The sequence below is a fragment of the Leptopilina boulardi genome, unplaced genomic scaffold (genome assembly GCF_019393585.1).
Source record: "Leptopilina boulardi isolate dan_hultmark-lab unplaced genomic scaffold, ZJU_Lbou_2.1 LbouV2_59, whole genome shotgun sequence".
NCBI classification, from domain to species: Eukaryota; Metazoa; Arthropoda; class Insecta; order Hymenoptera; family Figitidae; genus Leptopilina; species Leptopilina boulardi.
In genome coordinates, this window is record NW_026138004.1 from 1,147,256 (window position 1) to 1,161,352 (window position 14,097).

Consider the following 14,097-nt stretch of genomic DNA (forward strand, 5'->3'; position numbering starts at 1 on the left):
ATTTTTATTTAAAATCAATTAAATGGTATTTGTTTTAAATACAGAAATTATTAATACAAATACAGTTTATTTAATTCAAATGAAAATTATTTCATTCAATTAAATATTTATTTTGATAATAGTCAAGTAATCGATTATTTGAATTAAATAAATTTTTTTTTCAATACATATACTTTGTTTACGCTCGCTGTATGATGCAGATTATAATATATAAATTAAATATTAAATTTGAAAAACAATAAATTTATTAGTTTTCATTTTTATTTCCCCTCTCCCCCTCCATACTGTCAATTTTTATTTAACATAATGAAATCTTCATATTTTATCTGATTATTTGGCTATTTATGTGAAATATTGAGGATTCTTAAAAGGTTGTTTTTTTTAGAAACCTTGAATCAATCGATTATTTATGCATGAGAAACTCCTTACGTGGCTCTCGTTGCATGAAAATAGAATGTATCAACAGTCTTTTCATTTGGAAGAAGTCTTTTGATCTACTTAATAGACATTCTTGATTCATCTCTCAGCTTTAAACGAAAATTCATTTCCCATAGAGAACATTATTTGCTAAATCAATTAGATATAAAGTGATAGAAAAATTTTTTTATTTATTCAAACAATTTTCAAAATATTAAATATCAATCATTTATATTGACATTAGCATTGTTATGGTTATTATCGGTGATAAAAAAAGTATTATATTTACTCTAAACAACTATCTATTATAGTTACAAAAATCGTTAGGTACGCAATTATTATTGTTTATAAGTATCATTAATTATAAATAACATTAATACTAACATGAATTATGACTACACTGAAAAAATTATATTCTAGATTTAAGAATTTCTTCTTAAATAGGCGCCCAAGAATATATTGCCCACTTAAAGTAAGTGGGAAATATTCTTACAATAAGAATATATTATGTATATTACTTATTGTAAAGAATATTTTTCACTTACTATAAATGGGAAATATTCTTTGCGCCTATTTAAAAAGAAATTCTTAAATCTAGAATATAATTTTTTCAGTGTACCCATAAATTCCAACTACCAATAATTAAAATTACCAATAATCATAGCTACCTGCAATTACAATTACCAAAAATTACAACATATATTACAGACAAATTACATATAATTACAACTACCAATAATCACACCTACCAGTAATTACAACTACCAATAATCATAACTACCAGCAATTACAACTACCAATAAGTACAACTACCAATAAATTTCAACTACTAATAAATTCCATCTGTCAATAATTAAAATTACCAATAATCATAACTACCATTAGCTACAACTAACAATAATTAAAACTACCAATAATCATAACTACCATTAGCTACAACTAACAATAATTAAAAATACCAATAATTGTAGGTACCAGTAATTATAACTACCAATAATTACTACATATATTACATACATATTACATATAATTACAACTACCAATAATCACACCTACCACTAATTACAACTACCAATAATCAGAACTACCTGCAATTACAACTACCAATAAGTACAACTACCAATAAATTCCAACTACTAATAAATTCCATCTGCCAATAATTAAAATTACCAATAATCATAACTACCATTAGCTACAACTAACAATAATTGTAGCTACCAATAATTGTAGCTACCAGTGTAATTACAACTACATATAATCATAGCTACCTGTAATTACAACGACCAATAATTACAACTATCCATAAATTTCAACCACCAATAATTACAACTACCCTTAAATTCCACCTACCATTAATTACAACTACCAATAATCATAGCTATCATTAACTACAACTACCAATAATCATAGCTACTAGTTATTAAAACCACTAATTATTACAACTAACAATAATCACAACTACTATTGTTGTGATTTAGTAATTTAGTATCGCTTATGGTTGTAATTACCATTAGTTATAATTACTATTTTTTGTAATATTATAAGTTAAAATTATTGGTTGAAATTACCATAAGTTACAACTACTATTATAAGTACAAGTACTACTGTTTGTAACTACTGTAAGTCACAACAAACTATTACTATTGGTTTCAACTACCATTATTACTATTGATTTGAACTACCATTAGTTACAACAACCATAAGTACTACTGAATATAACTACCATAAGTTTTAACTACAATTAGTACTATTGGTTTTAACTACTGTAAGTTACAAACACCATAAGTACTATTGGTTGTATATACTATAAGTCATAACTACCATAAATAGTATTCGTTGTAGGTACCATAAGTACTATTCAATATCACTACCACTAGTACAATTGGTATTATTATCTGGTATAACATTAAAGGTTATAACTACCATAATTACTTTTAATTAGAACTACCAAAAGTAATACTGATTGTTACTACCATAATTTATAACGACCATAAGTAATATTGGTTTACGCTATCAGAATTTAGAACTACCATAACTAGTATTTATTTTATTTACCGTTAGTTACAACTACCATAGGTTGAAAATACCATTAGTGCTATTAAGTTAGATGTACTTTAAGTATATTATTACTTTAACTACCGTAGATAACAACTATATTAACTTTTAACTACCATAAGTACTATTGGAGCTATTACTATTACAGCTATTACTATTATTAGATACTATTACAGCTACTATAGGTTAAATCTACTATAAGTTACAACTACCATAAGTTACAACTACCATAAGTTCTAACTACTATAAGTACTATTGGATATAACTATTATAAGTTACAACTACCATTAGCACTATTGATTTTAACTACTATATAAGTATTTCTGAATAACTAGTACGATAAGTTACAACTACCATAAGAACTATTGATTGTAACTACTGTAATTTACAACTATAATAATTACTATTGGGTGAAACTACTACAAGTTACAACTACCATAAACCTATGGTATATAGTTGTAACTTATAGTAGTTACAACCATTAGTAGTAATTGTAGTTGTAATTCATAGTAGTTACATCCAATAGTACTTATAATAGTTGTAAATTATAGTAGTTACAACCAATAGTACTTATAGTAATTGTAACTTAGGGTAACCACAACCATAACCACTGTTAAAAATATCATAAGTTTCGACTACAATTATTACTTTTGGTTGCAACTACTATAAGTTACAACTATACCATAGGTTTATGGTAGTTGTAACTTATAGTAGTTACAACAAATAGTACTTATGGTAGTTGTAACTTATAGTATATACAACCAATAGTACTTATAGTGATTGTAACTTAGGGTAACCACAACTATAACCACTGTTATAACTATCATAAGTTTCGACTACAATTATTACTTTTGGTTGCAACTACTATAAGTTACAACTATACCATAGGTTTATGGTAGTTGTAACTTATAGTAGTTACATCCAATAGTACTTATGATAGTTAGAAATTATGGGACTTGTGGTTACCATAAATTACAACTATCATAAGTATTATTGGTTGTAACTATTATAAGTTACAACTACCATAAACCTAGAGTATAGTTTTAAATAATAATAGTTAAAAACATTAGTAAGAATTGTAGTTAAAACTTATGGTAGTTGTAGTGACCCTAAGTTACAATTACCATAATTACTATTGGTTGTAACTACTATAAGTTACAACTATCATTATTATTGGTTGAAATACGAGCAATACATTAATTTGCAATAATTGGGAATTCAATCATTGAGAGACATTTTTAATATTCACTTATCTTTTACATTGATATTTATATAAAAAAGATGAAAATAGTAACATTTTTAAATGAATGACACATGATAAAAATTTATCAATTTTCACAAATTTTATCGTTATAACAGCAATAGTAAAATGTTTTGCCTTATATACGAAATAATTTTTATCATTATGATTCTTCTGATAGATAATTTCCATGTACCAAACAGTTAAATTATATATATATATATAAATATATCATTATATTTAATTATTATATTGATAATATATATATATATATATATGTCACACTTAAAAGATTTATCTACAGTTCTGGAATATCAATTAAAATTCTATCACTGACTACAAACATTTTATAAAAAGTGTTCTCAAATAGAAATAACAATATAAATGGGTTCTAAATTTTACTTAACAACCACTTAACTTACCAACAACCACTTAACAATTATACGCATTATGATTTATCAATTTTTAAAATTATTATTTAATAGATTATATTCTTTTTTTATTTATAAATATATTTTTATCAATTAAAGTATAATTAGTATTATTTTATACTATTTATAATGAATTTTTAATTATCTTTCTTTTGTTCTGTGTTTAAAAAAAAAAAAAAAATTTCCTAATGTCACTCGCAGAAAATAGTTTCTTATTTTTGAATTAAAATTTTTATTTTGAAATTAGAGCTCATAATTATATTGTAAATGGCGAATTTTCATTTGACCGAAATTTGAAAATGTCCGAAAAACAATCAACAGAAATATTTTGGCGCTATTTTTAAAATTGTCCAATCAAAAATTATCGAGAAAATTTCGTTTGGTAAATTTTTGAATTCACCATAAAAATCTTTCTGTTAGTTATTTTTTCCGATCATTTTTTTTTTTTGCGGAAAATTTCTATTTATTTTTTTAAAAAATGTTTCCTTCAAAAAAATTATCTCTAGTTTTTTTTTTTTTAAACGGCGCGTGTCGACACTTTCTTTTCTATTATATATCGTAGAAAAATCGTTTATGTCCTTGACAATTCAAAGTCACTTGAAATATGCCTCGTTCACTTTTTTTTTCTTTTTTTTTTTTTGGAAACTAATATGAAGGCATAATCTGTACAAGTGAAGTGTAAACTAATCCTCTGGGAAGATGAATAGAATTTTCTGGTCGAACAATAAGTACATTCGATAGAATATATATATATGTATACAAATTATATATATATATTTTTTTTTTTGTTTTTAGATCAAGCTGCTACTTGCACACAGTTTAACCCTAAGGGTGAGTACGCTAATTTTATTTCTTTGTAAAAAATATTTTATATTTAAATAATTTTTATTTAATTAATTTTTTTATTTGTCAACTATAAAATCTTGAAAACAAAAAAGGACATTTTTGTGTTTAAAAACTTAAAAAAAATGTTAAATTAACAAAAATCATATAAGGGTTATAAAAATATTATAATTATAATTTTTAGTTTTTTATAATTATATTTTTTTAAAACTTAATTTTAAAATAGTTACGACTTTTCAAAGAATCCACTGTTCACATTTTTTATATTTGGATCACTTGAGAAATTTTGCCCCATATGGGGAATTTCAAATGAAGTGATCAAGGTGAAAAAAAAAATTTTTATCTCCAATTGCACTCAAACTTGGGTAATTTGTAATTTTTTTAGTAAAAGTAAAATTTTTTACTCACTAGAATTATTTTTAAATTTATTAAATAAATTATTTAAAAAAAAAAAAAAAATTATGAATATTTTTTTTTGCAAAAATTTATATATAAAATTTGTTTTTATAATTAAATTCAAGTTATAGTTTTTGTTTAATTAATTTTTGTAATTATGCAATTAAGTTTTTTTTCTTCTGTAAGAAATGTGTGTCAATTTAAAGAAAGAATATTTTTTGACTCTCATCTTTTTAAATCTTTAATGCGACATATTGACACTTTCATATTCGTGAGGAAAAAAAAACAACAATGTTCACAAGCCCACAGTCACATTAATTAATCGAAACAATAAATTTAAATTAACTTCTGATTATCATTAATAATACACCTTCGTGATTCTTTTGATTCCCTTCAATTTCAGACAATCATTGTAGTTACATGACTAAATTGATTTCACTTAGATTTTAAGTTTCAATGTAGATTGTCCTCAATTTAGAAGAAATATAATTTATTTCTATTACTATAAAACATTCTTGAGAAAATTTATAATATACAGTTTGAATGAAATTTTTTTTTTTTTTTTGTATAGACAAATAATTCTTTAATTTATAATTATTTAATAAATTTTTTAAATCAATTTTTTTAAGTTTATAAATAATCAATAATATTTGTAAATAATAGTAATATTAAGAAATGATAATAATAAATTTTGCAATTTAATAAAAAAAAATTGGTTTTAAAAAATTTTCATTTTCTCGTATAATGAAAACAATATGTTCACTAATTTAAAGTTGTAAATTTTTTATGATAATTACCCGTGCATTGCATTATTAAGATTCTCTAGATGTAACGTTGGCGGTGGAGATCTAATTGCAATTTGATTGTCTCCTTGATTACTGGCACTGGCAATAAATTGTACTTGATCAAAACCAAGAAATTTAGTTCCACCGCCTGACCCATGTGTCAGATTCTTCAAATCTGCCATTTTATGCTGATTCCAATTCTGAAATTAATTAAAATTTGTTAATTGCAAAAAAAAGATTAATTAAAATCTTTTTTAAATAAACACAATTATAAAAAATAATAATAATAATAATAATAATAATAATAAGAATAATAATAAGAATATTAATAACAATAATATTAATTATAATAATAATAATAATAATAATAATAATAATAATAAAAATAATAATAATAAATAAAATTGATTTTTATAAATTTTAAATTATATATTAAATTAAATTTATTATTTATAACATATTATAAATTATTTTTTTTTTTTAAAGAAAATTTATATTAATAAATAACATTATTAATAATAATTATTATAAATTGTAATTCGAATTTTTAAATGTCAAAATTTTCAATTCACCGAATCTTTATTTGGCCGAATTTTTATTTACACTAATTTTTATATTTGGTATAATTTCTAAAACACCAAATTTTCCTTTTGTCCGAAATTGCAAAGTGTCCAAAGAAATATAACCTAAAAAACATTTTCACCGCGAATTTTAAAATTAATCAATCAGAAATTATGAAGAAAATTGTGATTGGTTAATTTTAAAATTCGCGCCGAAATTATTTTTTTGTAGGTTATAATTCTTTAGCCGCATTTCAATTTTTTCCATTTTGGACGAATTGATATTCGGCTTTTTAAAAATGCTAACAAGTAAAAACTCGTGTAAATAAAAAAAATTTGAATAAATGAAAATTCGGTGAATTGGAAATTTTTGCATATAAAAAATTTGAATTTCATTTCTTTGAATGGGAATTTTGCTAAAATAAATATTCGGTTAATTTCGAATTTTTTAAATTGAAATTTTTTTAAATTAAAACGTTAGTAAATAGAAATTTGGTAAAATAAAAATTTTGGCTAATTTATAATTTTGGTATCTAAAAAATTTGGTACCTAAAGATTCGTTTAAAAAAAATTCTATATAAAATGCTAATTCGAAAAATGAAAATTCGTTTAAAAAATAATTATACTGTGAAAATAACATTTTCCAAGTAAATAAAGTTTTTTTTTTACTATAAGTATTCATTATTTTAACTAAAAGAAATTACTTTTTTGTCACGTATAATTTTTTTTTTTTGATGTAGGTATATGTAAAATTACCTTGTTTAATCAACATTTTTAAGTGGACGTTATTGCTCGTCATGGAAATATTTACATTTTGTTCATAAAAAGTAGTTTTTCCAGTTAAGTTTTTTTGCAATAAATAAAAAATATGTTTCATTCAAGAAAACATTTTTATTTTAAACAGAAAAAGTAGTTTTTCCAAGCAATAATACCTCATTTTTTTAGATCCCATTTAAGTAAAAAAAAGGAGAAAAAAATTAATTTTTAAAATTTAGTTTAAAAAAATTAGATAAAAATTAATTTTTAAAATTTAGTTTAAAAAAAAGTAGATAAAAATTAATTTTTAAAATTTAGTTTAAAATTTTTTTTTTCTCTGTTACCATTGCTTATAAATAATTCGACTATATAGACTATATTAAGACAGATAAAAAAAATTTCTGTGATTTAAAACAAAGTTCAATCTCCAAAACAATGAATATAATTAGAATTTCTAATGAAATGGTAGAATAATGTCTCTTGATCGTGAAATATTTATTAGACACTATATATATATATTGTGTAATAGTAAGATCTGATGTAAATGAAGTCACATATCTCTCACGTTGTTGAATATTTTAAATACAAAGTAGAAAAAAATGTCAATATTCTTGGAATTCTAATATTCATTTTCGATTTTATATAATTTTATTTTTCTTCTATAAACAGAAATTGTTTTTCAAAAATTAAATTTACAAAATCAAAGATGCTGTAATTTTTAATACGGAAATGCTTTTTAGCAGAAAATTAAAAATTTTGTATAAAATATTAAAAATTATTTTTTTTTAACAAAGAAAATTTATATTCATATTGATAATTATTGGTTATTTTAATGTTTGATACTTTGAGGAGGTTCAATACCATTTGACATTAAACCTCAAAACTAAAAAGTTGTTTTTAAGAAAAAAATTAAAACTATAATTAAAATTTGAGCATTTACATTGAATGTATATTACAATTGTCCACTAAGTTTAAACAAAAAATAAACAAAAATTTTAAACAATTATTATTTGACAACAAATTTTGGTACAAATTAATTTTTTTCGACAATATTGAATGTTTCAAAATTTAGCAAAACTAATTTAAATTATACTTTTATTTGGAGATAAAACCAATTTTTAGTTTGAGGTTATTGTACTGTCTTAATAAGTAAATAATAAAGCAAAAATAAAATATTAAATAAATTATTAGTTTGAGGTTATGTCAAATGTTTAAACTGTCTTAATAAATAAATAATAAAAATATAAGTAAAATATTAGTGAATATTTATAATTTAATTTAAATAAATGTAAATTAATATGAAAATTAAAAAAAAAAAGGAATTTTTTTTTTTAATTTTCAGTAAATTTACCTAAACATTTGTATAATTAGTTTATAAAAAGTTAAAATTAACAATGCAAACTAAATGGTGAAAGTATATTTACCATTGAGAGATTGAAGAGCATATAAGGGTATGTGTATGTATGACATAAAATGATTCTGCAATCAAGCAATCATACATTTGTGCTCGCTTAACAATTACCTCGAACTTTAGAGCGAACAAAAAATAGTAACGTAATACTAACTGTTTATTTCTATTCACTATTTGTGTCAGATGCTTTTTCATTTTATTTAAACTTTTTTTTTTTTTTTTTTTGCAATTCAAAAAGTGAAAAAATCTAGTAGCAATAAAAATGTTTTTGATTTCTGTGTAATAATGAATAAAAATTAAAACAAGGCAACGAATATATCATATTGCCCCATAAATATGGGGTAAAATTTCTCAAGTGATCCAAAAGAATTTTTTTATATCGGGCTAAAACTTGTACATAGTTTAGTTTTGATTTTCACTATAATTCTAATTTTCACTTTCACTTTAACTTTCACTTCCACTAATTAGAAATTAGTAGAAGTTCAGTGACGGATTTATATGCATGCAAAATAAGCAGCTTCTTAGGGCCTCGACTTGCTGTCCTCAAATTTTTGTAAGGCTCAATTTTTTTTTAAATGTTTTAATTGCAATTATGTCACGCATTCACTTCAATCATTTATTTGAAAATTAGTTAACAAAAATATCAATTTTTTCAATATAATAAAATTTTTTTGCATTTTTCTATACTGACTTCTGGTTCTCGATTAATCGCAATGCAATTTGTATTTTTCTTCTTTTTATAATCTCATTTCTTTTCATAATTCAGGAAAGAGAACATTAGCATATAATGCCATCTACATTTGGTAAAGAATAACTATTTCAAAGCTTACGCACCAAGATAGCTCAGCCCTGCCTTGACTGTGTTGATCAGCTGGTATCAGAAAATCAACATGGCGCATCAGTATTAACATGAAAATAGTTTATGTTTATTTCAATTATAGTTCAATCGATTAGAAATTAATAACAACAAATTAGTGTTATTCAAACGCTTACACTTTAATTTTCGTTTTGGTTACTTAGTCAAAAATATCTTTGTCAAAGACAACGAAGCGGGTAAGAGGCACATTCTGCAATTCGTTTATAACCTGAAAAGACTGATTTTGTATATAAAAATAGATCTTACTTTTAATCCATTTTTTTTGGACTTTAATATGACACAATTGCAAATCACTCAGTTCTTTTTGTTAATATTCATTGTGTTTCTTACATAATTTGTAATCGAATTTGTTAATAAACGACGTGTCAAATTTTGACAATTCTTTTTCTCATTTTTGCCAAAGTTGTATAATTGTGTTTCCAAATTTCGGAATAAGTTTCTTTAAAATTCCAAATTCGAAAATTCAATTCACGAAGCTGAAGTACACAAAGTTTACCAACGAAAATTTTTTTAAAGTTGTTTATTGATTCAAAAATTGTATACAAATACAAAAAATTTATGATGAGAAAAAAGATGCACCAGGAAATTTCGTACAAGATAGTAATTTGAAAAAAATTTATTTTTAAAAATTAATTTTTAAGGTACCAGGGGCCAACGAATACCAATTAAATATTAATTATAAAAACACAGGCCTCGAATCAACTTAAAGACACAAAAAGTCATTTTAGTCGATTTATATTCCAAAAAAAAGTGGATTTGTTTTTTATTTTAACAAAAATATTTTACAGATTTTTAAATAAAAAATTTTTTTTTAATAATAATCCTTTTCGAAGGGTTAAAGTTAAAATTTTTAGAAATAATTAAATTTCAAAAGATATTGTTAATTTTCAAACAATTATTAAATTTTACAGAACTAAAAATAATTTATCAAACAGTTTTTGGAAAACATTTTTTAAATGTAATTGAATTTTCAAAGATTTAAAATTGAGATTTTTGAAATTAATTGAAACTTTAAGTGTTTTGTAATTAAAATTTTAGATGATTTCACTAAAAATTTATTAGAAAATGCGGACAAAATACAATAATTTGAAAATCATTTTTAATTGAAAAATGGTTTTAGATAGTTGAATTTTCAAAGAATATTATTAAAATAGTTAAAAATAATTGAATTTTCTTGAAATTATAAAATTTCAAAAAAAAAATTTTCGATGGAAAATTTTAGAAATAATTAAATTTTAGATGCTTTTAAATTCAAATTATTGAAAATTCAATTAATTTTGAATTCAAATTTTTGAGAATAATGAAATTTTATTTGATTTTAAATTTGGAAAATAATTGAATTTCAGTTCATTTTGAATTGAAAATTTTGGGAAATAATTAAATTTTAATTGAAATTTTGGATAATAATTTAATTTAAGTTCATTTTTGATTCAAAATTTGGATAATTAATTTTGAATAGAAATTTTATAAAATAATTGAATTCTATTTCATCTTAAATTGAAAACTTGGTAAATAATTAAATTTTAAATTGAAAATTTTGGATAATTATTGGATTTTGAATTAAAATTTCGGGTAATAATTGAATTTTAGTTTATTTTGAATTGAAATTTTTGAAAAATAATTCAATTTTATTGTGATATTTTTTTTTTAATTATAAACAATTGTTAAATTTCATACAAATTTTAATTGAAAAATAATTTTGATAAAATTGAATTTGTGATGTACTTCATTAAAATTATTAAAAATAATTAATTTAGTGAAGAATCATTTTAGTTCAAAATTTGTTAAATAATTGAACAGAAGAAAATTTTGTTAAAAGGTCAAATTATTAACAAATCTATTTCTAAAATTTCGAATCACCAAAAATTCGAATATTTAAAATTTTCAAATTATCAACAAATAGAAACTTTTAAAAATTCGATATTTTGGTTATTAGAACTTTTAAAAATTCCTTCTTTTTGTAATTTTGGACATTTTTAGAAATGTGATTTTTTAATAATTTGGATTTTTAGAAATTTGATCTTTTAATAATTTGAACTTTTAGAAATTCGATTTTTTTTTTTGGTAATTAGAACATTAAACAATTCGATTTGATAGTAATTCGAAATTTAAAAAATTCGACTTTTTAAACATTCGGCTTTTTGGAAATTCAAACTTTTAAAAAATTTTCTTTTCATATTACGAACTTTTAAAAAAGTCGAACTATTAAAAACTTTATCTGTTGGTAATTCGAACTTTTAACAAAATCGATCTTACAGTATAATTAGAAATTTAAAAACATTCGAGGTTTTAAAAATTCAGGTTTTTAAAAATTCGAACTTTTTAAAATTTGTCTTTTGGTAAATCGAACTTTTAGAAATTCGAATTATTAAAAATTCTACATCTTTTGGTAATTCGTACTTTCAAAAATTCGTTCTTTTGGTAATTCGAACATTTAATATTTGGATCTTATTATGGAAAAATTGAATCTTGAAAAAAATCAAATTACCAAAAGAACGATATTTTAAAAATTCAATTTTTGAATAATTCGGATTTTTTAAAATTCGATATTTTTTCGTAATTCGAACTTTTGAATATATAATCTTTTGGTAATTCGGACTTTTTTTTTTTAGAAATTTGATTTATTTTAATGGAAGTGAAAGTAAATGTGAAAATTAGAATTGGCGAAAGTGAAAATAGAATTAAATAAATCGTCCCTCATTTGTCATTATCTGCACTCTATTGTTTAGAGTATAGGTATATGAGATTCATCTAATTTTAGAGAATATTAGGAGTACGTGTATCAATCTATATAAACTGTGACCTGGCTTGCAAAAACATATGTCACATGTGACGCATTTGTATTTGATTTATATACAAATTAATTTATAATCAATGATAATTGCGAATAATATTTTATAAAACATTCACATATAATTGGATTTTTATAATTCATTTTTTTGTAACGCATCTTGACATTTTTTTTTTCTTTTAATTTTTTTCTATGCAAATTCATTTAAATTGCAACATATTTTCTGCGCATATAGAAAAAAGTTTTATTTCAAAATTGAAAAAAAAACAAATTAATCTTAAATAATATTAAATAATTCAATAAAAAACAATTTTATTGTTTTTTTTGTTAAAACCATTTTTTTTTTGTATTTTTAATTATAAAATCGTGATTCTTTATTTAATGAATAGAACATTTTATAATTACTTTTTTTTTATTTCTAAATAAAAATGTAATTATAATTTTTAACATTTTTTTTTCAAAATCAAAAATAATTTTTATTGGCAATTTATTCAATTATTAATGAAAAAATATTTTTTTTTTTTTATGAAATATTGAAGAAAATATTCTAGAATAAAGAAATTGCAAAAAAAAGAAGTTAAAAAAAAAGTTTTGTAAATAAACGTAACAATGTGAAACGGGACCGGAAATAAAATAAATGGTATTAAAACAATTGGAGTCAATTGTAATACCTTCAACAATATATCTCTCTCTTTTTTTTTTTTTGTCTCTATGTTCTGAGTTTCCATGAATGTTGAATAAATGGATTTCCTGTATCATTTTCTTTCAATACTTAATAAGTCCATCCCATTTGTCACATTAAGGACAAAGGACAAGAATTAATATATATCCTTGAAAAAGTACATTGATACTAATTCCGTTTTAATATTTATTTTTATATCAAATTTATAACAGTATTCTATGTTAATTAATAATAAAAAATTATATATTATAATAATAATTAATTAACTAATTTATATTATTATTTGTAATTAATTTATAAATTTATATTTACAAAATATAAATTATTATTTACTATTTTAAATAATTAAAGATAAATGTTTAAACAATGTAAAACTATAACTAAACATAACCTAAAAATTTTTAGTCATTTAGGTCCCTTTTCTATAATTTTTCTAATTTATTATTATTATTATTTCTATTATAATTTCTATAATTATAGTAAAAAAAAAATGAAAAAAAAAAACTTTTAAAATAAGTTAAGGAAAAATAAAATTTTAAATTCAAACAAAAACAAAAAAGAAAAAAATTCAATTTGAACTCACCTCACTTCGAACGAACGAACAAAGGTGTTCGAGAAGGCCGCAGTCATACCACTGTGAAGGGCAGAAAAATTTCGATCTCGTCTGACAAAACGTGGATCACGCTACTTAAGTCTCTTGGCCCGTGTGTCATTAGTTTCAGCACCAAAAAGGGTTATTATATATAAAAATTTGCAAATATTAAAAAATTCCTCTCTTCTTTTATTGATCTCGAATTTGTGGCACAATAATTCCACATTAAAATCGCGCGCGCACAACTCCCAATCTGTAATT

The 14,097-nt window shown here is 21.9% G+C and overlaps 1 protein-coding gene and 1 long non-coding RNA gene across 3 annotated transcripts in view; one reads left to right on the forward strand and one right to left on the reverse strand.

Annotated features, from left to right (window-relative positions):
• The window catches only part of LOC127290331 (uncharacterized), a 192,293-nt gene that overhangs the window by 159,355 nt on the left and 18,841 nt on the right, over positions 1-14,097 (forward strand). For both annotated transcript variants that reach the window (XR_007844295.1, XR_007844294.1), the window contains exon 5: positions 4,939-4,974. This is a non-coding gene — a long non-coding RNA (uncharacterized LOC127290331). The remainder of the gene's footprint in view (positions 1-4,938; positions 4,975-14,097) is intronic.
• LOC127290317 (ATP-binding cassette sub-family G member 4) overlaps positions 1-14,097 on the reverse strand; it is a 40,312-nt gene that overhangs the window by 23,050 nt on the left and 3,165 nt on the right. The window contains exons 2-3 of the mRNA XM_051318810.1: positions 13,828-14,089; positions 6,180-6,367 (exon numbers count right to left, since the gene is read on the reverse strand). Of these exons, the coding sequence (XP_051174767.1) occupies positions 6,180-6,349 (170 nt within the window). The 5' untranslated portion in view covers positions 6,350-6,367; positions 13,828-14,089. The remainder of the gene's footprint in view (positions 1-6,179; positions 6,368-13,827; positions 14,090-14,097) is intronic.